This window comes from Marmota flaviventris, chromosome 19 (genome assembly GCF_047511675.1).
Source record: "Marmota flaviventris isolate mMarFla1 chromosome 19, mMarFla1.hap1, whole genome shotgun sequence".
In the NCBI taxonomy this organism is placed as follows: domain Eukaryota; kingdom Metazoa; phylum Chordata; class Mammalia; order Rodentia; family Sciuridae; genus Marmota; species Marmota flaviventris.
Window position 1 is genome coordinate 38,874,969 of NC_092516.1, and position 27,901 is coordinate 38,902,869.

The 27,901-nt window shown below is 53.5% G+C and overlaps 2 protein-coding genes across 8 annotated transcripts in view; one reads left to right on the forward strand and one right to left on the reverse strand.

Annotated features, from left to right (window-relative positions):
• The window catches only part of Chlsn (cholesin), a 117,082-nt gene that overhangs the window by 63,020 nt on the left and 26,161 nt on the right, over window positions 1-27,901 (forward strand). The gene's annotated exons all lie outside the window — the stretch shown is intronic.
• Window positions 10,244-27,270, reverse strand: Gpr146 (G protein-coupled receptor 146). Of its 4 annotated transcripts, XM_027922789.2 has the most exons (4): window positions 27,184-27,266; window positions 23,181-23,427; window positions 16,715-16,795; window positions 10,244-14,333 (listed from the first exon to the last, which is right to left on the reverse strand). In XM_027922789.2, exon 4 carries the CDS (start codon window positions 14,306-14,308, stop codon window positions 13,304-13,306), a length of 1,005 nt encoding a protein of 334 aa, XP_027778590.1. In that variant the 5' UTR covers window positions 14,309-14,333; window positions 16,715-16,795; window positions 23,181-23,427; window positions 27,184-27,266; the 3' UTR covers window positions 10,244-13,303. The 4 variants fall into 4 exon arrangements, with proteins under 4 accessions (XP_027778590.1, XP_027778589.1, XP_071461395.1 ...); XM_027922788.2 differs by lacking the exon at window positions 23,181-23,427 and having other exon boundaries at window positions 27,184-27,270; XM_071605294.1 differs by lacking the exons at window positions 16,715-16,795; window positions 23,181-23,427; window positions 27,184-27,266 and adding an exon at window positions 15,316-15,720 and having other exon boundaries at window positions 10,244-13,805; window positions 14,040-14,333.

Here is a 27,901-nt window from a genome sequence, read left to right on the forward strand (position 1 = left end):
AGCTTTGGCCCAGTGTTTGTTGTCCATAGACTTCTGTGAAGTGTGGGTTTCCCTAGAAAGGGCACCCTGTCTCCCAGTTCCAGGAGCTTAGGCCCTGGGGCCTCACCGAGGCCTGGCAGAGCAGATGGGCTTTTCCTCAGGGACACTTGGCCTGTGGGAGGGCTCTGAGCTCCTGGAAGACTGAACGCCGCTGGCCCAGTGCACTGTCCTCACCTGGCCCGTGATGCGTAACTGGGCTGAATGAACTGTGTGGCTTGGCACCTGTGTTCATGCCTGGGGCTGTTAGCAGTGGGGGCACTGGCTTGAACAGTCGCTCTGACTGGGAGTTAGGAATTCAGGATGACAGGGCCCCTGGACCGTGTGTTTGTGGCCCTTTACTCTTAGGGCCCACCACACAGGAGCCCTCGAAGCTAAGTGCAGGATCAGGGTAAGCAAAGATTGTTCTTTGGGAACACCATTTGAGGGGGTAAAAGGACACTGCATACAGGAAATAAGCAGAAGGGCAGTAAGTGAGGGTGTGGCTTCCTTCCCTGGCACCCCGAGGAGCACCGACCCTATGTCATCTGGGTGGACACTCAGCCAGCAAGGCACACTTCGTCCCCTCTTTTGCTCCTTTCCATGTTCCAGGTACTCTGTAAGAATACACTGGTTCCTGACCTGTCCCATCTTCAAATGCGGTGCCAGGAAGGCCCTCCTCCTGCCCAAGGTCTTGCACATGAGTGTCCGCAGCAGCACCTTTCCCACAGCCAAACAGAGTGTGCAACCACATGCCCCATCCAGGGAGTGGGTCAACGGTGTGGTCCATCCACACATAAAGGAATGACATTCACGACCCTTGAGCTGTGTGCTCAGCGAGAAGCTAGACACAAAACCAGGTGTTGAATTAGAATTCCACGAAACCCAGGAGAGGCACATCATGGCGATAGAAAGCCCTGGGAGTGGCTACCATGGGCTGGGGGCCAGTTGCATTTTGTATCATTTTGTATAATAACAATAATTGTCTTTTTGTTTCTCTTGACTTTTGTCATAGGCATCCTTGAATTTTTTTAAAAACACAATTCAGTTATTTTTAACAAATTCATAGGATTTGCAGCCATCACCAGAATGTAGGAACACCTTTATCACCTTTGAAAAGACCCTTCCTGCCCATTGCTGTCTCTTGTCCCCACCCAGCCTTTGGCCACCTCTGACGTGCTGTCAGAGCCACATGCTAGTCCTGTTCTTGGCCTCCCTTTTGATTTTCTAGTTGATCCAAGGCTCCTCCCAACCATTTTTCACCCCAAAGCTGCTGCGGCGTTGGCCGTCTTCCAGCTCTTCCAGCGTTTGCCATGTCCATGTCCTTGACAGAGCCCCCCCTCACGGGTCTTCCCAGCTCTACCATGAATCAGGTGGCATGCTCTGGTCCTTGGTGGTCAGCTGGGACTCTGCCGATGGTGCTGGGTTTCAGGGGCAATGGGCAACAGCCCCAGGCTCACCTGCCTCGGGCTGCCCCAGCTGCCACCCCAGCTGCCATTCTCACTGAACAAATGCAGCTCTGCTGACTGTGCAGCCCGGGTCCCCCTCAGAGCCCTGGACAGGTTGCTCTTGTCCTTGCTCAGCCTTTCTAGGTGTCACCCCAACAGTCCTCCGAGGAATTCAGCACGACAGGAGGAGGCGAGGTTGTCCAGGGATGCCTTGCTCAGTCCCACAGCCCTTCTGGGCCACCGCCAGGGCTTTTGGCCCTCACTCCAGTCATTGCCGTATCCACAGGAAATGCTGGGAGAAAAGAGGGGTGCCCTTTTGCTGGGCACTGAGTCTTAGATCCAGCCCTGGCAGCCACCTGGGTGTTTTGCTTTGCAGGTGTGTGGCCATCATCCCTGACGTGCTGGTCCTGGGACCCTGGGGTGGGACAGTTCATCCTGGTGGAAGCGAAGCTGCAGCCTGTGGCCCCTGTGCCCATGGCCCTGGGGCCCAGCTTGCCAATGGCTTCCTCTGTGGTGGCACCTGTTGAGGCTCAGATGCCCAAGGAATGGATGGGTCCTTGGATAAATGTTCTTCTGAGGGGATATTTTGGGGTCCTTCTATCTCCTCTATTGTTTGCTCAAAGTCAGTAGCTGCTCCCCCATGTGGTGCTTCAGATTGGCAGCACCGCGAGAGCCACTCGCGTGGCATGCCACCCTGTTTGAAGGGTCTTTATTACAGATGGGGAAATTGAGGTTTGAAGGCAGGGCAGCCCATCAGAGAAGGCTGAACTAGCCACCTGACGGGCTGGGCCAGCTTCCGGGCAGGAAGGAGGGACTAAGTCCTCATGGGGGCAGGTGACAAGCTTGTTGACATGGGACCTAGAGAAGGGGCTGGGTTCAGGAGAGTGGCCCAGTGGAAACGCCCTCGACAGGCCACTTTGAAGGGCACTGCTTTCTTCTTTTAATGGGACTGCTGCTTAGGAGAGAACCGCATACCTAGAGGGTAGGAATGACCCAGAACAGAGGTGGGCCAGGGACACCCTAAGATGCTGGATGGCAAGGGTGCCAGTGCTACCACGACAGGCTGAGTGTGGCATGTACAGCATCTCTGTGGAATCGGGGCTGGCACATGAGGGGCATGCTCCGTGGGGCATCTGGGAGCTACTTGGCTACCTGTCTCGGAGCAGAAGAGTAACGGGGAATGGGGGCAGGTCTTGTTCAAAAGCATCCTTGGGTGAGGCTGTCCATCATTATACTTAATTTATTCTGAAAGTCAAAGAAAGTGGAGTTGAAGACATTTCTGTTCTTGGACGGCAGTGTGTGTTGAGAACTTACAAAGGGAATTAGTCCTTCATGATGACCAGACAGGTCTTTGCTGTCCTGCCCAATTCTGGTTGGGAGGAGCAGGGTGGGCAGTCAGGGAACTCTTGTGGGTCCTGGCACAGACTGTAAGGAGACATGCTGATAGCTGCATGCCCACATTGGATGTGCTTTTTGAAAGACACAAGGTACCAGGAAGAAACAGAAAACTTGACAAGTCCCATAACAACTCATGAGATAGAATTTGTAATTAACACACTTCTACGAGGAAGGGCCAGGCGTTCTGGCTTCATGGTGTAGTGAACCCAGGGTCTAGGGAGCAGTAACAAGGGTTTCTTCCTAATTGTGCATCACCACAGAGGTGGGACCCACTAGTCTTTCCTTGATTGGACTGCTGGAGCGCCCAGGAGCAGCGCTTGACCCAAGGGTGTGAAGGGATGGCGGGAGCACCCGCGTCTGGACTCTGATCGAGTGGTGGCAGGTACTGTGCTCTGGCAGCCTGTTTCCAAGCTGGGACTTGGTGTAAAATAATACAAGCCTGCCATGGCCAGGCCCTACCTGTGCAGGTGGCTGAGCTGGGTCTGTCCCACAGAGCTATAGACCCCGGGGTGGGGGGGCACCTTCACTGCATCGTGTCAGGCTGGAGGCTCGTTCGTGGTGGCAGCTCATCTTTGCTGGTGATGCTGGGATCACCTCTGGTGATGTGGCGATACACTGAAGTTTCCTCCTTGATAATTAGAATCCTGCAAGAAAGCACCCACTTGACCCTCTCACCTCGTGGCTTCAGCCTCTCTTTACTGTCTTTTTAGTGCTGGGATTGAGCCCAGGCTCTCATGCTCACTAGACAGGTGCTGCCAAGCTACCTTAGCCTCTCATGGCCAGTCTCTAAGAAGTTTTCATTTGGACCAGGCATGATGGCACACACTTGTAATCCCAGTGGCTTGGGAGGCTAAGGCAGGAGAATCTCAAGTTCAAAGCCACCCTCAGCAATTTAGTTAGGCCCTAAGCAACTTAGCAAGACCCTGTCTCAAAATAAAATATAAAAAGGGCTGGGGGTGTGGCTCAGTGGTTAAGTGCCCCTGGGTTCAATACCCAGTACCAAAAAAAAAAAAACATGGTGTGCTTCCTGCTGTCATTGTCACTCTCCTCTCTTTCATCTCTTTTCTGCCTGCTTTGGTGGATGTCACTAGATTCATTGGCAATTTTTGTTGGTTTTGCTTTTGGTTCAGGTTGTTATCCTGTTTCACTCTTCTTAAATGTCCCAGATGTGCCCAGTGGGAGCCCCTCCCAGCCAGCTCCTGACTCCTGTAGACACAGCCCCGGTGGTCCTCTAGCTCCATCTTGCTTCCCTCACAAGGTACTTCGAGCCCACTGTGGATAAGCCATTTCTCCACAGAGCCCTGGTTCTCTCTGGGAAGCGTGTAAGTTGATGTACTAAGACCCTTGGGGTGGCCCAGCTGACTATTCTGTCATGGGACAGGGCCAGGACAGAGTGTCTCCCATTCTGACACCCTACCATTCACTCTTGCCTCTTTTTTGGTAAAAAGTTTTTGCAAAAATAACTGTATTATTTTATAACTTTTAATCTGCCTTTCTAATCATAGCCTAATATGTCTCTGATGTATTATTGTGCTAAATGTTTGATTTAAATTGGATACCATAAATTTCAGTGTGAAGGCACCATGTACCCTGCTCCTGTGTGGCTCTGGTTATTTCTAGATGCTTTGCTCTGTGATGCTGGTGACCCAGAGCTACCCTGGGTCACTTCCGTGTGTGTGTCATAGCTCCTTATGGATGGAGCTGTCCCGTGCTGCTAAATTTGTGCTTTTGTAAAAGCAGGATTTTCTGTCTTGCGAGAGCTGTGTGCCTTCTGGCCAAGTGTCTGCAGGAGGAGCTTCTGCTTTAGCTATCAGACATGCTGTCGTCCAAGAGGAGAGCCCTAGACCCATGGGATTGGCAGTCCGAGGAGGTCTCTCCTCTCCCCAGTTCCCTGTAGCTCATGTACCTGGCTTGAGGCCCAAGAGCTAGTTTGTCCAGGGTCACTTAGCAGAGCCAGGTCACCCCAGACTTGCTGATTCTGGGCCAAGTGCCACTGTGTAAGCATAGTGAGAGGGAATCTGAGGATATAACAGGCAACTGCACTTAGACATTCTCATGCTAAGAAGCCACTGGAACCTTGAGAATAGAACCTATAAAGGTAAGGGCAGCAGGCACTTAAGACACTATGGTGGAAGTGTTATGAGGCAGGGCCTTTACCCTTGTCCCCAGTATCTGCTGCAGTGTCCGGACCATGGCAGGTATAGCTTACCATAGTGGTCATTCTGTCTGTGAGGGGCAAGGAACCTGGCCACCTGGGTCATCCCACAGCCCTCGCTGCTGTGCACATCAGCCTCTGCACAGATGGGGGCTCAGGACGGTGCACTAGCCTCCAGAGTCCTGAGGCCCATTGTCTAGAAGGCTCTGAGCAGACCCTGAGAAGTGAAGGTCCGCCGATGGCCACTGGATGGAGCTCTGAAAGCGATAAGCAAGAGGGCAGCCAGAGAGCCAGCCCCTCCCCCACTCCCTTCCCTCTTCTAGTCTTGCTCTGAGACAGTCCCCTGGACACAGGTGGCCTTCACCACCTATAGAAGTAATGGCTGGTGATGGAGTTCCTTCTGCCAGGACTCTGGGGAAAGAAAGGGCCCCTTGGGCCGGCCGGCACCCCTCCTGAGAACACTGTTGCATCCTGGCTCCTTGACCCTCAGCACAGCCTTGATGTGGCATTTTTGGGCAAAGACAGGCCCTGATCACCTAACCCCTAATCTGTGAAGAAGTGTGAATGGTGTTGTGTAGGAGCCCCGCTTAACACTTTGCAAGCTCGCTGTTGGTATTATTTCTGTACTTTCGTGAAATCACTTAGAAGTTTCACATTTTGCCACGTGAAACCATGTCTGTGCGTGTCCTGGACGGGGTGGATTCTGAAGGAGGCGGTAGGTTTTCTGGGCTGGGTGCCTGCATTCACCACCTGGCTGGATTGTTTGGAAATACGTAACCTGGTACACCACACTCTTCATTCTTTGTTGACTGGGTTGGCATAAAAGCATTGTGGGGAATATTGGATTGGGTCACTTTACTTCGTCCACCTGATTTCTTTGGCTGCAAAACTGTCAAAAGCATCTTTTCTGGGGTGGCCAGGTTTCTCTTGGTCAGTGCTAACTCTGGTCCTGCTGCCTCTTGCCCTCCCTACAGGGCTGGCCAGGCTCCCCCACCTGTGGCTCTGGTGACCCTGACAAGTGCAGGTCTGCCAATGGCCACTGGGTGGAGCTCTGAAAGCAAGCCTGCCCCAGGAACCATTTCATCCTGGAAAAGCGCTGTGAACCGCATCCTTCTGCTCATAGCTTAAAGCCTACAGCACTTTGAACTTCATAGCATTTTGTCTTTGGCATCTGTTCCCTGGGCTTTTGTGATGTCAGTCTCAGGGCCCCGGGGAGTCTCGGAGGCCTTGTGAAACACTGAGGTACAGTCCCCACGTGGTCAAGTTCGGCTGTCTCCACCATCCAGGCCACTAAGGTGCAGTCATTCCAGGAGGTCCTCACAGTTCCCGGGGCTACCTCCTCTGCTCTGGAACCACGAGGTGGGCTGCCTTGCACGGGTGTCTGGATGTTGGGATTCTGGGCATCAGCAGTCTTCCTTTTCGTCTCCGAGCAGCACAGGCCTTGTCTGTCTCCTTGACTGTTGATGGACAGGTGGGCCATCTCCAGGTCAGGCTCTTACAAACAAACCTGCTGTGAAAGCACAGGTGTGTGTGACATCTGCTTTTGCAGCTGGAACGTGGTGACTGCAAGCCTAGTTCTCTAAGTGACTGTTGAATGGCTGTCATTTTACAGCCCTCCCACTTTTCTAAGTCGCAGCCCTGGTGTAGGTCACATGGGAGGAGGTGGCAGTGGCCAGGCGGGACTGTGAAGTTTCTTAGACTGAGGTCAGAAGGGAAGGGACCTGAGGTGCTCTAGAGAGAGGGCTCGGTGATTGGAAAAGTTTGGGGAATGAATAACATCTTCCTTCTGGGAATTTTAAATGTGCATGGTAAGAATCCCTGTTCTACAGAAGTGAACCCAGTGAAGCCCGTGTGCCCTGTTTCTGTGCCCCCTTCCCTGACGCCCCCAGCATCCACATGGGCTCTGTACCCTTGCGGCACAGCAGCAAGGGCTCCTCACTTGCTGCGAGGCCCGTGGTGAGTCCTTCACCCACTTCAGCCTCCCCGGGGAGGTTGATGGTCATCTGTTGGAGTCTCTGCTGGTCCTACAGCTTTTGGCCCAGGGGTCCCTGGGATTTTCAGTTACTCGTAAGCCCAGAGCAGGAGGAGTCCCTGAGCTGCCCTGGTGCAGGTGGGCCCAAGGTGTCTTCAGGGCTGTGGTGTAGCCTGGCCTGGACTCCGCTGGCTGGTCCTCTTGGAAGTCTGCTTAGCTCTGGGCTTCCTCTCGCCTCTGTATGAGGACAGGACAGGACACTGTTTACAGATGTCAGGAGAGGCTTGAGGGACAGCCAGGCCCTGGTTGGCCTTCCACATTCCCGCCTTCCTCCTTCCAGCACCTCCAGCTTCTCTTCACTCAGCACTGGCCTGGGCAGTTCTCACCATGCCAAGGGTCCCCCCACGGCCCTCAGGGCAGCCATGCCCAGAGCTGGTGGTTCTGTTTGCCTTAGCAAATGGGGCTCGCTCATGTGCACCCTGGGGCCTCATTGTGCTTGTTCCTGCAGTGCTGGGGATGAAAGCCCGGTCCTTATGCATGCCAGGCAAGGACTCTGAGCCACCCCCACCCCCTGGTTCATTCTGTGAAGACCTGTTCTGTGACTTTTGAAGACTCAGCCCTTCCCCTTGACACAGCAGCCCTCAGGACCCAGAAGTCACTCCAGCAGTCCCCCACCAGGTGCTGTGGTGCCCTTGCTCTCACAGTACCCCAGCACCCTACAAGGTACTTTATGTTAACCTTTTAAGCGTAAGGAGGAAGGAGAGGGTTTCCCTGAGAAATGGCTCCCTGTCCACGTTGGTCAAGTGCTTCCAAGCACCTGGCTGCTGCTAAGTGCTGTCTAGGAAGTCCCTATCTGCTCTGACCTCCCACTTCACAGCAGAGAAACAACCCCAGGGCCGAGAGCTTGCCTCAGGCACACAGGGATCAAGGCTGTGGGCTGGGCTAGGCCTGCAGCTGCCATCTACGAGCTGCTGGGGCCCACAGGAGAGGTGTCCCTTGTGGGGGCAGCAGCAATTTCAGCATCTTCACATCATGTTAGATCATGCAGGGAACTTTGCCAGATGGTAGACGTCAGTGCCTGGGACAGTCAGAGCATCAAGGCTGGCACCTGCTTCATATTACGAAAATCAGAAAGGGTGAGCTGCCACTGGGCTTGGTTCCCATGACCCTCCTGAGCTTCCTGATATCACAGTGCCCCTTGGAGACTTTGGTGACCCCTGTATCTTCCCTACCTTGCAGCAGCCCTTTTTAATCTCTTCCAGTAACCTTATTCTTGGTGAGGAGGTGTGTGTGTGTGTGTGTGTGTGAGTGTGTGCGCGCGTGTGCGCACGTGCTGCCTAGACTGAAGGTCTTGGAGTGTTTGTGGTATTGTTGAGATGATTCTGTCCCCTTAAGTGCTGCTATTTTAGTGTGGTTGACCGCCCCCACCACCACCCTATCTCTGGAGGAAAGAACAGATGGTTTTCTGCGGTGCTGGTCTTCATAGGGTGCTGCAAAAGTCTTCCTAACATCACATCATGTCAGAGGCCTGGTCCTGTGTTGACAGGGAGACTGAGTAGAAGCCACACTAAGAGCCTGTGACCAGGGCTCATGTCCAGGATAAATCAAGGATGTGCTCCAATGGGTTAGAAACATGGACAGATCCCCCCAAAGAGGTGCTGCTGCTGCATGAGAGAGAAGGTGCAGATGGCCTTGACCGCACTGTGGTGCACACACTGTTCTGGGGGACAGAAAATACAGATAAAGAGCACTACAGGGAGCAAGAATGTGCAGCGGCTGGAGCTCTGGAGTGACGTTTGGGTGCCAGTTGGCAGTCAGCCTGTTCCTGAGGAATGTGCCCCAGAGGGCTTGCTGTGGGCCCTGGGAGTCGAGTACAGAGCACCCTCCTGGAGGCAGCTCCGCCCCAGTTGGCTGAGGTGGGAAATGGCCAAATGTCCACCACAGCAGAGAGGAAGAATCAGTTGTGATCTGCTGAACTGGGAGCCTGGGGTGGCGGTGAAAACGAGTGGAAAGGCCAGAGGCAGAGTCAGGGGCGCATAATATAGAAGCAGACTGATGAAGAAGACCAAAGTAGGGACTGGCATCAAAGTTGAGACCCAGGTCCCCTGGCCAGACGAGCAGTGCAGCCCAGCCCTTGCCTGGTTCTCAGGTACTGCCCTTCTGTACCCCATGGCTCGGCTGTTTTGGGGGAGAACACCTTGTTGAAGCCCAGGCTGCCACCATGTGGCTTTGTCAGGACTTTGTTCCTTTCTTAACCAAGCGGACTTACAGGGACTGGACTGGTGTGTTGACATTGTCAGATGCAGGGTCAGAAGCTCTGAGGAGGGGCAGAGGCAGACAGGTGAGGAGCTTGCTCTGGCCAGGTAGTCTAGATCTGTTTGCTCACCTCGGGCTGCGGTTGTGGCTCAGTGGTAGAGTGCATGCCCATCACGAGTGACGTGCTGGATTCGATCCTCAGCACCACATAAAAATAAATAAAATAAAATAAAAGCATTGTGTGTGTCCACTATTAAAAAAAACAAACAAAGGAACATGACCTTCCATGTGCTTAGGTGATTACCCCAGCCCTAAGTGCATGTCACATAGCACTTGGTCAGCAGTAAGTACCCAGTGACGGTGGATTCACATGGCCACTTCTGTGAGTTTTTAAAGAGCTGGACACATCCCTAGAAATTCACATTTTAAAAATTAAGAAGTTGGGTTATTAATAAGGTTTACGTGGTTAATGGTCTTCAAATGTATGGGGTTCTCTTCTTCCATATTTTTTTTGAACATTTTAGTTTTTTTAAAACAAATATTTTATTGTAGATGAACACAATACCTTTATTTTATTTTTTAATTTTTATGTGGTGCTGCGGTTCAAACCCAGTGCCTCTCATGTGCTAGTTGAGCCACAACCCCAGCCCCCGGTTTTTATTTTTATTTATTTATTTATTTACTTACTTACTTATTAGGTACTAGGGATTTAACCGAGGGGTGCTTCACCACTGAGCCACATCCCCAGCCTTTTTACTTTTCATTTTGAGACAGGGTCTCTCTAAGTTTCCCAGATTGGCCTTGAACTTGTGACCCTCCTGCCTTAGCCTCCCAAGGAACTAGGGTTTCAGGTGTATGCCACCATGCCTGGCCCAGTTTTTCATCTTCACAGAGCACCAGTCAAATGAGTGCAGCCCAGAGAGTGGAGGCAACAAATTAGAAATGAGAAGTCCCCCAGATCTTACAACTGGCTTTAAATTCAAGAATTTGACATGCAACTTCTTAATTTACTCCTGGTTTATTTTTTACCAAGTGCTTTTTATGAAAGAACAAGTGTTTGTTGTTTTCTTGATGTATCTGCCACAATTAGCAATAGGTCCAGTTTCCTGTAATGCGTTGCATAACCTTTGTGAAGGAAATCCAAGATTAAACTCACTTTTTGGTATCCTAAGTAATAAAACATGGCAGGTCTTGTGGTTTGATAAATTAATAATTAAATAATTAAGATAATTAATTTTAAATTATAATGTCAATAAATGTTGATGGTCAAGTTAATGGCCCTCAAATATAATTTTGAAAACCCCGTGTCCTGGTGTCTTCAGATTCATGAGGAAATAGAGGACTGAGCTCATAATCCACTTTGGCTTTTTTCAAATAGCTCCTTACTCTCCTCTGAGTAGCTCAATTTCCTTCCGCTTCCTTTTTTTTTGGCAACATGGCGGAATTGGAAATCCTAACATACTGGGAGTCAGAGAGACCTAAGGCCCCGCTGGCTCCTCCAGAATGAATTTTAGCACAGGGGCACAGATGAGTAGGTGCCTGTGGAAAAGTGGGCTGAGCAGCACGTTGGCGTTAGCCACGGAGGCTGGGAGCAGACGGGAGAGTAGGAGGCAGCAAAGGAGCAGGGGCTAAAGCCAAAGCGGGGGTTGGGTAGAGGAGATATCACCCCGTGAAGGGGCTCAGTCTGTGGGTGTCCCTTGCCCTATGTGTGCCTCTGCCAAGAGATCCGACTTGGCTGCGGGATGTCCACTGGATCCATCTCAGCAGGGTGGGTGTGGCTGAGATTGATGCCAGTTGTGGGGCCCAGGGTCCTCTACACCCCCAGAACTTGGCCACTTTGCACCCAAAGCCACTGACAAATTGAAAAGAAAAAATGTGATTTGGGGTCCCTCCCTGCTTTGGGGAAGTGCAGTTGGATAGAGGAAGTCCAAGTGGGCAGAGGCTCTGCCTCTCCAGGTCTATGCTGAGTGGGGGTCTGCCCCTTCGCAGGTATAGAAAGCATAAGCAAGGAAGAGGGTCTCTTATACCAGGACACCACCTCACCAGGAGCCCTCTCCATCTGGATCCTGTTTCTCCAGCTAACCTGAAGCAGGCTGTCCTTAGCTTGACCTTGGGCCCTGAGTCTACTCATCCCAAGTCAGACATTTCCACAGTGGCCAGAGCACCCCCTGCAGGCCAGGCCAGGCCAGTGTCTATTGGGTTAAGGTCAGTGGAAGGCTGGGTCTGGGTGGTGAGTCGGGATGGGAAGGGATGGAGTGCTGACTGCTGTGCCCAAGAAGGGAGGGACACTTAGGCTTGTGGCCTTGAAGGCTTGACTGAGACCCCGGCATACCTTAAAATGAAAATTTCAGTTAGAAGCAACACAGACAAGTGTCCTCCACTTCAGCCTTGAGGTTTATGAATAAGGAACTAGGCCCTCAGAGCTCACCAAGCACCTCACAGCCACTGGGGGCAGACAAAGCTGAGCATCCAGTGTATTTCCATGATTCTTTTTTTTTTTAAATATTTATTTTTAGTTGTAGTTGGACACAATGCCTTTTATTTATTTATTTATTTTATGGGGTGCTAAGGATCGAACCCAGGGCCTCACACGCACTGGGTGGGTGCTCTACCACTAAGCCACAATCCCAGCCCTTTCCATGACTCTTCACAAGGCAAACTAACTCGAGCAGGTCCCAATTTGAGGAGATGTACTTTGTGTGTAATAAATAAAACTAAGCAGCTACCTCTCAGCTGAATTTCCCTACAGACCAGGGCAGGCGCTTGAGGCCCACACACGAAGGCCATGTAGTACAGCCCGGCTCCATGGCCTTTGGGCAGGTGTTCCCAGGTGGTCAGAGAGAATGCAGGGGCTAGCGCAGCACCCCACATCATGCCAGTGTTTCTGCAGTAGTAGGGGTGGTCAGGATAGCCCCACCACCCTGCACCCCTGCAGGGAATCACCTGAGGGAAACTGTCCTGTTTGCAGAGCCTCCTGGGTTTTAGATTTGGGGATTAGGTGGCCATGGGCCTGTAATTGCAGCCTAGAGAACTGGAATCGGGGCACATGGAGGATGCAGAGCAGCGGAGGTTCTTCCCACACCCGCATTTTAAAGTAGATGTCTAGTAAGTGTGAAGACAAAAGGTCCACGTGAGGTTGACGGCGCGTGACTGGCCGGGCTGCAGACACCTCTGGGCTTGGCCTGGGGGGCGGACGCCTTACCTGCACTGCCCCACGGCTGACATTCCTGTGCAGCTCTGCCCGAAGCAGACAATCAGGGCCACTTTACAGTCCCTGGTCACTGTGGGGAGCCCAGCTTCATGCCCTTCTGTGCCTTGCTGGCACTTCTACTGGTGCCCAGACCTCTGCCTCAGGAAGGCCCGTCAGCTTTGCTGTTGTGAGAAATCCTAATAGTGTTTTCTTCCTTCGGTTTATTTGTATTTCATTTTGTGCACACTTTGGGAAGTTGATTGGAAGGACAGATCTATCCTGAAAACACTAAGCTGCTGTTATCGGTGGGGGCAGGAGCATCAGGCAGCCCAGCCCTCCTGACTTGTCCTCGTGCCGAGTGTCTGCATTTCCTTGCATTGTTTCCTTCATCTTGATAACTTGGCATTTTCTATGAAACATCTTTTTATATAAAAAGGGGTGTGTGTGAACCCTGCCTTCAGGTTCTCATCAAGTTTGAGAAAAGCCCGATGTCAAGGCTGCAGGTCAGCTGAGTGAGGACATGACCTGATCTTCAGGACAGGTGCACAAGGTCGGAAGGCCAAGAGGTTAGCTGAGGGGTTGCCTGTTCTTCACACAGAGCCCCTGTTGCTTTCCACAGCATGGCCTTGGCCCAGGGTTGGTCTTTCTGAGAAAAACACCCTGTGCCATTCCTGCGTCAGTGCATCTCTTTCTGGGGAAGAAAGTGCCCGGCATTCCAGGTAACAAAGTGCTGTGCATTCAGTTGAACTTCAGTTTCCTCTGAGCAGCTCATCTCCCAGGCTGAGAGAGCAGGGAGGGAGGAAGTGGAGCCTCCCAAGTGTCCGTGGCTGGCTCTGGGCCCCAGGACTGGGCCTGGGGCACCCTCTTCCCTAGGCCTGCGCCATCACCTGCTGTACTCCTGCGGGGTCCAGCGAGCAGCGCCGCTGCCCACAGTGCATTTTCTTTATCAGCCGACGGAGTTTGCTGGGAAAGTTTTTGTTGATGTAGCGGTAGAGAAGTGGTGTCACAGAGCTGCTCACAAAGGCCAAGAACTTGGATAAATCCTTAGCAAAGTGCAGGATCCCCAGGTAGTGCCCATCTACAGGCCTCCCTCGTGAGACCAGTACCATGTGCCCCAGGAGGCTCAGATAGTATGGCGTCCAGAGCCCAAACTGCGTGCACACAGTGGCTACCAGAAGCCTGTGCACGGAGGGGTCCAGCCTGCCTGCTTCCTGGTCCAGGGGCGTGTCCTCCTTCCGGATCCGTGAGATGAGCACCAGTGCATACAGCACAGCCAGGCCCGGCACTATGTAGCCAATGAGCACCAGGAGGGTATCTGCAGCCTCTGTGTTCTGCATCTTGGCACACTCCGTGATCCGGGAGGACACGTGGCTGCAGATGTAGAAGAGCAGGGAGGAGAAGCTGGTCAGCAGTGCCCCACCCCAGACAAAGCCACACACGTGCCGCGTGTTGTAGACGCTGGCCATGTAGGTGCGCGGCAGGGCCCGCTCAATGTAGTAATCGAGGCTAAGCAGGGCAGTGGAGTACATGGTTACCAGGGAGGCCACATTGAACAGGATCAGCAGAGTCACGTGGGCCTCACTGCTGAGGCTCCACAGTGCCCACCTGGAGTAGGGGGGACCCAGCAGGTGCACAGGGGCCAGGGCCGTGAGCACGAGGCCCGCGACAGCCATGTTCACGAAGTACACGTCCGGCATGGTCATGCTGCTCTTGTTGCTCAGGTTGGCCAGCACCAGCAGGGCATTGTAGCCCAGGCCAACGGGGACGCCCGCCACCAGATGGAGCAGCGAGAGGACCCATAGCCCTAGGCGCAGATCCTGGCACAGCTGCTCCTCGCCCTGACCCGTGCCATTGAGCAGGCCGCAGCTCCACATGGCAGCCTCACCAGGCTCTGCGGCTCTGTGGAGAGAAAGGACACTCGGTCACTCCCTGTCCCCTTGTTCAGCGCCACCAGACTGCTGAGCCAGGAAGAAACCGCCCTCTGTGTGTGTTCTATGAAAACAGGTCCCAAGCTGGGCTGCTGTGTCCCCATCTCTACAGCAATGCCAGTGGGTGCGGTGAGGCTGCCGAACCCTGCTTTTCTGAAGGAAACGGTGTCCTGGGTGACACACGATGTGACAGAAACTGCTCCACGTACTCTCCTGCCTAAGCCACAGCTGAGCATGGGTTCCTCTCCACCTGCAGAGAGCTACTACCACCTCCTGGCTCGGGGGGTAGGGGGACTCTTCAGGGTTAGAATCCACAGGACTCTGGGCACCTGGCAGTGCTAGGGCACCCCAGCAAGTCCTGCACGACAGGCTGCCTCACAGGGCTTCCCCCCTCGTGTAACTGAGTGTGATGAGCATCTGCCACGAGCTTGGATGGGAAACATAGCCTGTCCCCTGCTAGGATGTGAACACGCACGCCCACCCGTGTATACCTGCCGAGCAGGAGCATCACGTTAGCAAGCGCACAAGCAGACGGGTAGGAGGACAGTGCATGCAGGCAGGACAGGAACGTGCCACGTGAGTGGAGCTGAGAGGGCGCCGTGAGGAACAGAGCCGCACAAGGGTCACTACTGGAGAAAGTGCATGGTGTACCCTGGAGCCCCAAGGGAGCCCTGGTCGGCTTCTCAGGGCTCACAGCCTGCTCCTCATTGCACCATCATGAGGCACAGCTGAACTCTCTGTTGGGTGTCCTCAGGTTTGAGGGGTGCCTGTGGGAGTCAGCCTGGGGATTCCCTCTATCAGAACACCCCAGCCTAGGGCCTGGCCCCTTGAAGCAATGCAGAGCCTGGGGACACAGCTAGTCTTGTAATCGAACAAGAAACTGGCAAGTAGAGGCATAATATAAACAGAACTCTCTGCTGCCTAAGGACAGATGCCCTCAAGAGAAACTTTACCTTTGGAATGTAGTTTGGCCCAACCAGACTCCTGTTCTGGGAATAGAAAAGCGTCTCAGGCAGACACAGAAAGCAAACATCACCGTTTCCCAGAGTGCAGGGACAAAGCGAGGAAGCCAGGCTGCCGGTGTTGGCACTGGTCCCGCCCGCTGTGGGCCCCGCCAGGAGGAAGCTCTGTGACCGCGTGACAGGCTGTTCCCCACTCGTCCCACAAGTCCTGCAGGCATGCACCAATTGTCCCTGGCTCTCCACTGCTTCACTGGGTCATGGTAGTGAGCAGGGAGGGACCCGCCACCCCAAGGCTCACACCAGACAGGTGGGCCACAGCAGGGCTCGGGTGGTGATGAGGGAAAGGAAGAGCCTAGCATCAGCCACCACTGAGGGCATCATGCAGTCCCCCAGCATGGGTTCTCCTGCTCCCTGGGTCGTCCCCCACACCGGCCTCAGCTGTCCTTGTCCCAGAGTCAGGTGATCAGAATTGGGCTGAGCAGGAGTTCCTGTTCAGAAGCAGGGCCACAGTCCTCAGGTGCAGGTGTGTGTAGGCAGGTCACAGTCCTACCAGTGCCCCCTGCCTCTGGGACAGTGAGCACTGAATGGAGCCAAGTGCCCAGGGCTGGGTGCATGCAAGGCAGCCTTGTCCCCGCCGCCCCCCCCCCCCCCCCCAGGACAAGGGTGTACTCCCATTCTCCATGTGGACCAGTTGCTGCTCACTCTCAGACTGCAGTCCCTTCACCAAACCACCCTGGCCAGCACCTCAGGGACTGGTCCACTTGTGGGATATTGCTATCTGGTCTGACTGAGCGGCTGCCCCTTTTCTCTTTCCCCCCAAATGCCTGATGGCCGGTGTCCACGATTAAATGCTGCCTTCAGGTACGTATGGTTCTTCCAGGCTCCTGCGCACTGCATCCGGCTGTCGCTGGAAGCTAAGCAGCAGCCCATATCCTCCGGCCCACGGCTGTGAATCCCCCATGAAATGCACATTCAGTGGCCACTGCGAGTGGGTGTCAGTGGATGGCTTCTCCACCCACTAGCATCCTGGTCTTGCCTGGTCACCAGCCCATAGCCACATCCCCACCAGCCTGGCTTCACATGGCATACAAGAACCCAAGATGTCCCTGTGATCAGAGGCTGTGTAGACTGCAGGTCTCTCTGCCAAGGAAGGGCCCTCCACACTATGTTGGGCACTGTGTCCCCCAGCTTATTTACAAGTGAGCCTTGGAGCTGCATACCACATCTGATAGGCCTGGTCAAGTGCCCAGGTCCCTTTCCCTCCCTCTAGTACAATGTCCCTGTCCCTGGGCTGTCTGGGAGGCTCCCTACCTTGCTACTCACTGTGCCACAGCTTCCCTTGCCCCCGTCCAGCTCTTGGCCCCCAGCAGTGCCAACCATTGGCTCTTACCTTTATCTCGTGTCCCGCGTTCCTTGGTGGCGTGGATTCCAGACACCGGCAGCACGCAGCATGGCAAGGCCGAGGCAGCCACTGCAAACCAGAAGGACCTGTTGTGTCTCTGGAAGCCCCACTGCCGCCTCCTCAGTGGCCAGGCGGCGTGGGCTTGCGGGTGTGTGTGTGAGGGCCTGCCACATGCTCGTGCCCGTGGAGGCCACTGCTTGTTTTCTTCTAATAAATTACTCACAAAGTTTCTGCCTCCCTTGGCAGCCGCAGCAGCCCCTCCCTATCTCTGTTTACAGCTGGTTTTAAGAAATGAGAGGTGGCCCTTGGATGGGTCGGCGCTCCTGGAGCAAGCGTTCAGCTCCTCTCACCCTGCTTGGTAGACATCCAGGCTCCCGGGGCTGGCTGGGCTTGTGTGGAGGCTGTGGTGGCACTTCCCCTGTGCCCCTGCCTGCGTCCAGCCCTGCAGAGTGTCCTGTGCCGGGCCAGACCAGGGCTGGCAGAGCTGGGTCCGGGGTCCTGCTACACAGCATGGTTGAGAAACTCAGTTCTGAGTTCCCTCTTCCCTTGAGGAAATAAACTGAACAGACATTTGTCTGTAGAAACTAAGGACAAAATAGTTGGACCTCACTGAGACTCTACCATAGAGAGACTTTGGCTGCTTTCATTTCAGACCCAGGGACACAGAGAGCTCTTTGAAGGGCCAGGGCAGGCTCAGAATCTAAAGCATGGGGTGGAGGGGCCGCGCCTGCAGCACGCACCCTCCCAGACACCCCAGCCTGCGCGGGTGGTTATCAGTGGGGATTAAAGAGGAACAGCGCAGAGGGGGTGGAGGCCGCCTGAGGTTCCCCTGTCACGGGCTGTGCCTGGCGGGTCTGCTCCCTGCTGTGCCCTCCCTGCAGCTGAGTGGGGACAGGGCTGCCTGGAGCGCTAATACCTGCCACCAGATTAGTGGAGCAGAAGGAGAAGGAAGCCTGTGCCCTGCCCAGGATGGCTCCATCCTCGGGAGCCTGTCCGGCCATCACATGGAACAAGTCTGTTTAGAATCTCTTGGGCATTCGTGTGCTGGCATGACCTGGCCCCTTGGTTAGAGAGCAGCACCATGTGGAGTGTGTGTTTGCACCGGCTGGGACATGTAGGAGGAGACAGTGGCCTCTCCGTGTTAGGTATGAGCAGCTTCTAAGTGTGTAAGAATTTATAACTTTATAGGTTGGAGGTAGCTTCTATGTATAGTTTTCTTCCACGTCAATTATAAGGATGTTTTGCTTCAAATGAAGGTTATAAGCCCAAAGGTATCTATTTTTATCCATGTTCGGTCCATCTAAAAATGACATTCTTTTTGTTTTGACATGACCTCCCAAGAAGCACCTCCCCATACCAGGCTGTTACTTGGAGATCCTGGGAGCAAAGTGACAAGTTCCATCCCAGACTGGCACTGTCTACAACAGGGACATGTGGAAAGAGGAGGCAGCTGGAGAGGGTGGGTGGGCACTACCACAGCCATGGAGGCCAGCCCCCAGTCAGAGATGGAGAGTGACACTCTGCCATTTCCTCTGTGGCATTCAGAACACGGGTCTCTGGAAACTCAGTGGCGCCAGCGTGAGCTCTCCACCGTCAGGCTGTGGGCCGCAGCTGGGGGATGGACAAGATGAGATGCCGCGCCACAGAAGCACCGCTGCCTCTGCAATTGGTGGAAGAGCTATGACCCTTGGGGCTCGGGGAGACAAGTCAGGAAGTGTTCCCGCTCTCCCAATCACAGGGTGATGAGTGACATACTTCCTCCCATTATCACGTAGGGCTCCAGGGTGCCTGTCCCATTCAGGCAGTTGCCACACCATCTCCCCTGCCCATGCTCTGCCTGTGTTCCAGCGAGGTTTGTAGTCCAGGCTGGATGTGCCCACCATGCCACAGAGGGGCTCTGGAGGGACGCTGGCTGTGAAGGGCAGAGCTATCGGACTTACTGGCCTTTCCTGGTTCCTGTTCCCTGGCTGTTTGGGGAGGAAGGATGTCCTGCAGCTGGGGAACACGAGAAGGTTTCCACCCTGCAGCACAGGCCTCAGGACCTGGGCTGGGCTGCCCTTCACTTAGCCAGGCCTTCTAAGAACTCACTTCATGAGAACCTGGAGCCAGAACCAGGTGGTGGGAGATCGGGGACAGGGGAGAGATCCCCCAGTGGTCTCCTCAGAAGTGGACTCGTCCCTGAGGGACTGAAGTCCGAGTTTGCTGTGACAGGAGGTTCTGGTGAGGCCCCTGGCTAAACAGAGATGTGGGCGAGAGCAGAGAGGCTCATCCCTGAGCCCATGCTGGGGCCCTTCTCTTAGCCTGGCCGAGGCCCGAGGCGCAGAGCACTCCTGGCACTCGCTCACATTCCGCCCGTCTTCATTTGGAGAGTTGCCTGCCAGATGGCAGGATTAATATCAGCTTCCAGGCCCTGCCACCTGCTGCCATTCCCTTGCCCACAGGGCCCAGGTCAGCAGGACCCCAGTAAGCCTGACATTCTCAGACCAGAAGAGTGTGTCCCCGCATCCCTGAGGCCCCAGTCACAAAGCACTGCTCGCCCAGCTCCCGCAGGCCCCAGCTAATAGCTTCACATTTCTGGAGTCTTCGGAGTGGCTGTGCTGCCTCCTGCTGGAGCCCTCCCACCCGCCCTGTCCAGCAGCCTCCCCGTGCTGTCCTCCCACCAGGCCCTGCTCCTGTCACCAGCTGGTTTGTCCACCTTCCTTCCATTCCTGTCACCAGCCTCTCCCACCCCTGAAACCCTCCCCCACATTTCCTGCAGGACCTGCCATACTCCCTGTTCCCACCCAGGTCCCACACCAGGTCCCACACCTCTCAGATCAGCACTGGGGCCTACACTTCTCAGGCTAGGACCCGGGCCAGGCCCTAACCCTGTCTCCCGTCCCCTTTCCCCTGTAACTCCCCTGGTGTCCCTCCCCTAGCCTCTGCCTGGCAGCCGCTTGCCTCTGCTGACCGTGGCCCGTGTGGCTGAGCCCCACCGCAGACGCCAGCCCTCACACTTCAGCGGGACCTTGGTTCTCCCCCTCCCGTGCGACCTCTGCCTGGCTGAGGGCCCGGTCTACTCCCAGGTGGCTTTTCTGAAGGTTTGAAGCTCCAGTGTGACCAGTAAACAGTCCGCAGTCATGCTCTGACCCCAGGTGCAACTTCCTTAGAAGGCTGCCCTAGAGGACATTCGGCAGGCCTGATCCCTCTGCTTCCTGCCCCCAGCTCTCTGTGGGAGGGACAGCCTGCCAGCCTTTGGGGTTCTGGTTGAAATGGTGCCAAGGTCGCTTCCCTTCTCTGTGACAAGCCAGGATGTGGCAGGTCAGGCTGGCTCAAGGAGGCTGCACTGGCATGGCAGGTGCATTGCCAAGTTTCCACTCATGAACTAGCTGTCCTTCCGCTTGGAACCCCCCAGAGCCCCTAGAAGGACCAAGTGACAGCCCACCCCCGACCAGGAGCAGGGGGAATGTAGGGCCCATGCGTGGATCTTGGACTGTCCTCAGTGTCCCAGTTACTGTCATGTTACTGTCTCCCTGAAGAGAATTCATTAACCATATGAATGTGACACATGCCCTCTTTCTTTTTTGTCCTTTTAATTATATGCATAAAAAAGAAAGTGTGCATACCATGAGGCCAGGGCCAGGCCTCATGTGAGTGGATACAGAGGTCTAAGGTTCCAGCCAGTGGGCCTAGCAGAGGACAGGAGAGGGAAATGGGAGGCCAGCCTCACTGTAGCAGAGAGGGGACAGAGCCCAGACAAACTGGCCCATGAAATATGAACAGGCTGACTTACAGGCAGCTGAGCCCTGGGCTCACCTAAAACTTTAGCCCATCCAGCCTGTGGCCTCTTCTCCTCTTTGTCCCCAAGAAACTACTTCCATAGCAACAGTATGCACTTCCATGTATAGCAACAGTATGCACTTCCATGTGCATCATAGGGAGCTGCAGTCAGAAGAGACAACTGGAACTGAGGTGCCTACAGGAGGCCACCCTGAGCTTCCCAGCTGTTTTTCTTTACACATGTGGTGAAAAGGTGCTGAGACTTCTGTCCGTGCGCTGGGTGGGGTGCTGGGCAAAGCCCAGCGGGAATCCTAGTGGCCTGCAAAAGCAACCGCCCGCCCCTGTAGAGGAGAGCTTGATTGGGGTAGCACAGCCAGAGGGTCAGGGTTGCAAAAGTTACCCAGGCAGAAGTCCACAACCCACTTGTGGCTCTGTGCATTCCTGTCCGGGCCTCTCTGCTGGCTTCTGGGTGACCTCAGGCTGACCTGTTGATCGTGCTTTCTGAGCCCCGCAGACTGGCATGATAATGAGGCAGGCCTAATTATTCACTGTGGTGGACTGATCAGGCCGTTGGGCACAGAGGTTGCGGCTCCCCTCTGAGTATACTAGGGTCTCCAGGGAATGCACCCTTTGGGGCTCCTTGTCCCTTCTGGTCTGAGGACTTGGCTGTTTCCGTAGCCTCTCTTTCTGGCTCCTCAGCTGCAGTCTGGGTGTCTCCTGCTGGACAACAGCTAATTGTTGGAGCCCTGGGTGGGGGAAAGCTGGAGCTCCTTCCCACAGGGCCTGCTAGCTCCAGTTATCTGCAGGAAGGTGCCCCCACCTACCCTCCAGCCCCAGTGGGCTTCCCCATGGCCTTCCCCTCGGCATCCCTCCTCCTGAGCTGCTGTGAAGCTTTTGAAAAAGAAAACCCAGGAAAGTCTGACTCCAGGGCCTGTAGGGACTGGCAGGGTGGTGTCAATGGCGAGAGCAGAGCCCTCCTGCCAGCTGAAGCAACCCTTCCAACTGCTCCCTCGTGGGCCTCAATCTGTGTTAATGCCTGCCCAGGGTGGGTGGCTTTCTGCTCACTCTAGTTTCTTCTGAATTTCTAACTGCAGCCCCTCCAGCATGCCAACCTCTCCAAAAGGCACTGTTGGGCAGCTTGAGGCATCTGGCTGGTGCACTCCATAGCACCAAGTCTGCCAGGTAAGAAGTCCCTGATCAAAGATGGGCACAGGCAGGCCTGGTGGAAAACAGCCTGCAGAACTCCGAGTCCACTGTATAGCACCACCCGCAGCACCTGTGCTGACCAGCAAGTCCACGTGCTGGCTGGTCTGGAAGGTCTGGGGCCCTGGCAACGTGAGTGCGTGGTTGATCACTGCCACCAGACCTGGCTGATGGAATGGGACAAAGATAGGGACCCTTGAACAGTAGCTGCCATCCCCAGCTAGGGCTTCTTGCCCAGACAGCTGGGCTACTGAGCAAGGTCCTTAAAACAAGGTACCACCAGCCCAAAACTTGGTGGCAGACACTGACTGACAGTAGGAGGACTGGCCCAGTCCTTGCTCATCCCATGCTCTGTGAGGGAGCATAAAACAGGGACTCTAACAGACGGTGCTGAGTGAAAACTTTTGCCCTACAGTGTGCAAAGAGTCACTGGGTCCCCCCTGGGACCCAGCAAGGGACCCCTGTTGCCTACAAGAACAGATATACTTAATCCTAACATTATCATGGGGATTTCCCTAAATGGGAAACTGAGGCACAAAGTTAAAGGGAGCGTACCTTCATTCTTTTCTGCTCATAACTTAAACATCTCAAGGCTGTGTGGGCCTCTGAGTGGGCCCGTGTGGGGCCTCTCTACCCAGCACTCTTATCTCTGCTGAGGCCATTAGACAGCTCTGCAGTGACCTGCTTGCTCTTAATAGGCACAGTAGTTAAGGGGAACTGCACCCACATTGCTCAGGACCCCAGACCCACCAGCAGCCAGCACAGTTGCTGCAGGGTGGGACTGTGCGGAGAGACTCAAGTTAGAGACAGCATGAACTGGCATAGAGGATTTTAAGGGAAACTCCACCCCCCAAGTGTCCCTGTGAAGGAAGTACTTGGGATTTCAGGCTGGGGGATGGAGCTGTGGGGATTTGCATACCAGTCTTTCTGCTTATAAGCTGTGAAACTTTGGCTGCCTCTGTGCCTCATTTTTCTCACATTTAGAAAAAATCCCCGTGAGTTTATAAGAGAATTAAATACACCCATTCTTAAAGCACAGAAGGGTGTCCTGCATCTGCTGACCCTAGGCTGGACCTGGTGGTAAGAGGACTTGGCTTTGGATATTTAGTCTCCTCCCCAGCTCTCATTAGAGGCAGAGGAAGCCAGTCTGTGACCTTTCACTTAGAATCTTTGATAACTGACACATGGAAAGAGGAAACCATAGCGAAGGTAGAAATGACAACAACATGAGCCCAAGTGACAACCATGTGTAAGCACCATGAGGGGGTGGGTGGAGCCACCAGGGTGAATGCAAGAGGAAAGAATCCGGAACTCACACTGTGGGGACCTGGCTCACCGCAGCCGCATACACTGTCACATGGCAGAGGCTTTGCAAACATGGGAGTCTGTGCTCTGGGTTTGGGCTTTGGTAATGACACAAAATGGTGTGTTTCCTGATGTTGCTCTGGTATTAAACTCCTGTGTAAATATTCGTTTCTCTGGTGGTATTTACCTGCTTTCCAAGGAACGGGGATCTGGGGAGAAGAGCAGGATTCAAGGGTCTCAGTTCTTTTCTGCTCATAGCTTAAAACATCTTGAAGCCCTCCATGCCTTTGGTGAGCTGCAGAGGTCCACGTGGGGCCACTCTATACAGTAGACATTCCTAGCTCCCCTGAGGCTACAGGGAGGCACTGCAGTGACTCCACTTGCATTCACAGGTGACAAGGATGAGGCCACATTCAGGCTAGCTGTGAGAAGCACTGTAAGGTGAGATGTTGACATCTTTTTTCCTGTGCTTATTTAAAAAGAGCCCCTATGGTATAAACCAGCTTAATAGTGAATGTATTGGAGCAACAGAATGACCAGGGCTGAATAAATAGTGATCCCCACTGGCAATGAATGGCCAGGAGTGGCTCTGAGGAAAGAGCCCCTGGAGGAGACCAACTGTGGGTGACAGAGTTAGCAGAACAAAACCCCACAGGGGAATCTCCCTGCTTCTAGGTAGCTGAACTAGCGTCCCTAATACCCTGTCATTTCATTTCTTTTAATCTGGAAATTCTGTTCTCTGTTTGTTAAGGACTCATTAAAATCACAGCCTGCCACTCCCACACTGATGAAGTCCCACTAAATCTCAGGACATCCTTTTTCATTGTTTGAGGCCCATGCCAGGGTGCCCTCCCTTGCTTCCCCTGTTCACCCCACTCTAGTTCTGGATCCCAGCACCTCCTTGGCCACTATCTCCCCTTATCCTCAGTCATTCATGCTGAATTAAGACTGTCTGCATAACCATCTCTCTTTGCTACTAATGCAGAGCCTTTGCAGGTAGGGGAAGTGTCTCTGTATTGCCCCAGCAGCCTGGCTCAAGGTCCAGATTAGAAAGGACAGCAACCAGGTGGGGTTGCAGTGCCCCTGTTACAGGACAGTGGTCTTGTCTGTTTTGACTCCTCAGAGAGTTAGATTTTCCTGCAAATAGATTTACAAGGCCTGGGAATTGCATGCTGAGAGGGTTAGCGGGAACCAGTAGGTACGCAGCTCTGGTTGTGTCTGTTGGGAAAGAGACTTGTTGTGCACAAGACTCTCAACTTTGAGTGAATGTTCTGGAGCAGTCAGTGTGCTCTGAAAATGACTCCTAGATATTGATTTCCTTTTGTGATAATAGGCAGGGGCCCTGGCAACAATGAACACGCAACTCTAGAGGCCAGATGCTCAGGGAAGGCTGATGTTGTCATAGGTTTTTTTCCAATGTGGAGAGCTGTACTCACTGATTCTTGTCACACTGTGTCTTCCTGGGGTGTGACAAGAAAGCTTCATTATATAGATGGGTGTTCTATTTTTTGTAGCATTTTGCTCTTTATAGTTCTGACTGTGGAGTAGTGAGAGTGAACCAAGCAACCTGGCTTAGAGGCATAAACAAAAGGGCTTGCTCTCCTTCTCCATGGGAAACAATGAGCACGTTGCTGGCTCCAGGAGGCTCTGGGGGGACTGAGACCAAGCATCCTTGGCCAGGGAGCAAGCTGGGTGCCTATGCAAGGGACCTGGGGCTTTGTTCCCTGGAAGATGGGACACACGTTCTTTGTCATTGGAGTACTAGTTCCTTGGACTTTCCTGTTCTCAAGCTAACTTGGTTTGAGGCCCATGCTCTCTCCAGCTACACCAGACAGGGGAAAACCAACCAAACATAAAAGGCTTTCTCAGAAATTTAAGGACCAGACTGAAAACAGATAAAGTCTCCCCTTTCAGACTCTGGGCAGGTGTGGCACCCCATCTGGCTCCCTGATCACCCCAGCTTTTAGCGAGGTGTGGTTCTACCTGCAGGGAAGGACTGGGAGCCAGAGATCTTATCCAGCCTTGGTGGTTATTTTTACTTGTCACATTTGGTCTAAAAGTAACAGCTGCTGGCTTAGTTTGCTCTGGTTCTAATTAAGTTGGGGGAAACTCTTGGCCATGCTCTTGTATGGAAGAGACCCAGGCTGGACCTTTGGTGTGTCACTCTGTCTCTGCTTTGTTTGCATGTGGAAGCTCCTGGACTTGCTCCTGAGTGACTAAATTCTGCTCCTCAGCAGCATCTATTTTAGCATCTCATGTTAAAGAAAAAACTTAGTATCCCTAAGCAACTCCTTAAGACCCTGTCTCTAAATAAAATACAAAAAAGGGCTGGAGATGGGGCTCAGTGGGTAGGGTAAGCTCCTCTGGTTTCAATCCCTGGTACCAAAAAAGAAAAAACCATTTTACCCTCTAAACTGAGCCCTCTCATTCTTTGATAGTGGGCAGTGTTTTGGGATGATGAGCCCTTTGAGAACCCATAGACAGGTGCAGCTTCAGGCTGCCCAGCCAGACCAGTGGGTTATGAAAACTCAGCTTTCATCTTAGGGAGTTGAGAAGGCAGCAGGAAATAACTGGGAAACACTTTTCTCTAAACACTATTTAGAGAAAGCAGTATCCTTTGATTGTCATGTGCACTTACACAGTGGACCTGAGGCTCTGGGTGGTAACACCCCAGTTCAAAAGCACGGCCTTGATATACGTGATTCAACAGTGTGGTTGGGTCATTAAAGACCAGGTGAGGTTACAGTTTCAAGATTCCAGAGATATCTTCTCCAAAGAGTTCCTCCCCCTGCCTGGTGACCAGCATGTCCCTCTTCCTACCTGTAAATTACACAAGCATATTCCCCAGATAAATTTTGCAAGCATGTCATTTGTTCGCTGTTAAATAGATATGTCTGTCTTGACATCCTAACCTAAACCTTACGTGTATCACAGTAGGTGGATGTTTATTACCTTTTCCCATCAGCCTACTAGGGGTCATCAGTTACAGGGACACCAGGTCACCTTTGACATTTATATTCTGCCCTGAATCTGTGGTCCTATCTCCTTGGGATGTTCCTATAGTTATGAAGGCAGCAGGACTATAATTGGATGCATATGTGGCCCAGGCAGTGGGCTTCCTGTGAAAAGGTACATATGAACTGTTCCTAAGTCCACTTGTCTTTAGAGGCCATCTTCATTCAGGAAGACACCGGAGGTAGGATCTGGACCTTACAGTAGTAAGGAGCCACACAGCAGGCCCTGAACAATGTAACTGTATACTGGGTGTAATTATTAATAGTGCCTCTTTTAACTTGGATGCTCCAGTTAGGAGATAGAGTATCTGGTCACCATTATGCATGAGTAGCCTAGTGACATAGTCAGAACCATTTTATTCACACAAATTTGCAGGGGCCTTTGAACATACTGAAGATATGAAGGGAAGTGGGAAGTACATGTCAAGCTGCTCAGGATAGAAGCCGGTTATTTAAAGTGGGATGGAGATCTTGAATAAGTATGTTTCCATAGAAAAAAAGACCAAAGGTGATAAATGTTGGTGCAGACAGCAAATTTAAAATTATCCTCAGGTTAGCATGCACAGTAAAGATGACTGCACACATTAGGAAATTCAGGGGAATGAATTTTAAGGTTAAAGAACTGATTTACCATGTTTATAAAAGTAACTTAATATTCGTTTCTGATCGCTAGTATTAAGGCGGCTGGAGAGCACTGCCTTCCATTGAGGCTCTGAAGAACCCTTCTATGCCCTATCAACTATCGGGGACAACTGACACTTCATCTCCTATCATCATGCAGACATGGTTCCAAAGTGTACTAAAAAGCTTAAACATTAGAGGGGACGAAAGCGATAACCATAGTGCCCTGCCGGACGTGTGAAGGTCCAGTGGCGGTACTAGGCGCCTACGTGGGCAGCAGTTCTGGCCGCCGGTCAGCAGGTTAATGACCTCGTGCCCGGCCCCTGGCTGTCCGTCCCCAGTGCTCAGCGCGGCTCAGAGGCAGTCCCCTCCCAGCAAGCGGACAGGGTCCCCTCAGGAACGGCCCGCGGACCGGCAGCGGGACGCAGAAGCCGTGAGTCCAAGCTGGGCACCAGCCAGGGGAGCCGGCGCAGTTCAGGGTTCGCTCCCCGCGACCGAGACCTGGAGCCTGCCTGACCCATCCGAACCGAGGCCCCGCTCCCGCGCCCCACTCACCGGCTCGCTGGGCGACGGCCCGCGCACTGGCCGCAGTCAGGCTGGCAGCTCCGGACCGAAGAGCAGCGTGGCTCGCGGCGCGCACGCCGTCCGGGCCCTGTGTACACACGTGACCGCCAGCCCCGCCCCGAGCCCGGCCCCTAGCAGCGCCGCAGCGAATCCGCCTCCCGGCCCCCAGTAGCTGTGCCGGGGGCCCCTCTCCTGCCCTCCCCAGCGTCCCCGACCCTGCCGAGGCCCCGCCCCCAGCAGAGCTGCCCGGGCCCTGTCCGGCTCTCCCGCTAGTGAAGTAGGGGGTGATCCGCGCCCAGAGACGCAGACTGACGGTCTGTTCTGAGAGATTCCTTGAGACTTCTCTAGGTGCCCACTCAGTTCCTTTTAAAAGGTATTTTTGCCCATATTTGCTGAGTCATAAGATGCGCTAATCGGCACGGAACAGACCCCGCCACCCTCTGAAGGAAATGAGTCAGTTGCAATCTGTCCCTTCCAGATACACACGCCCCTCTTTCCCAGAGTTTGCTAGTTCCAAATTCATCCATTACTTCCCGGATTTAGGAGTTTCTTGATACACTGAGCTGGTCACTGGAAAGCCTTTTAAAGAGACAGCACCTCCTTTGAAGCCTGAGCTACTGTTAAATGTTGGAAAAGTTGAAAAAATACATTATGATGAAATGGAGAAAATTTGTACGTGCATTTACGAATATGGGAAACTGAACACCAC

What these genes read in the sequence shown, in the direction of transcription:
- Gpr146 (XM_071605293.1), bottom strand. Translation starts at nt 15,683, where the DNA reads ATGCTAGGCTCTTCCTTTCCCTCATCACCACCCGAGCCCTGCTGTGGC. An exon ending in GGCCAAACTACATTCCAAAG is followed by an intron (nt 14,334 to 15,315) that starts GTAAAGTTTCTC and finishes TTCTCTCCACAG; the next exon opens with AGCCGCAGAGCCTGGTGAGG.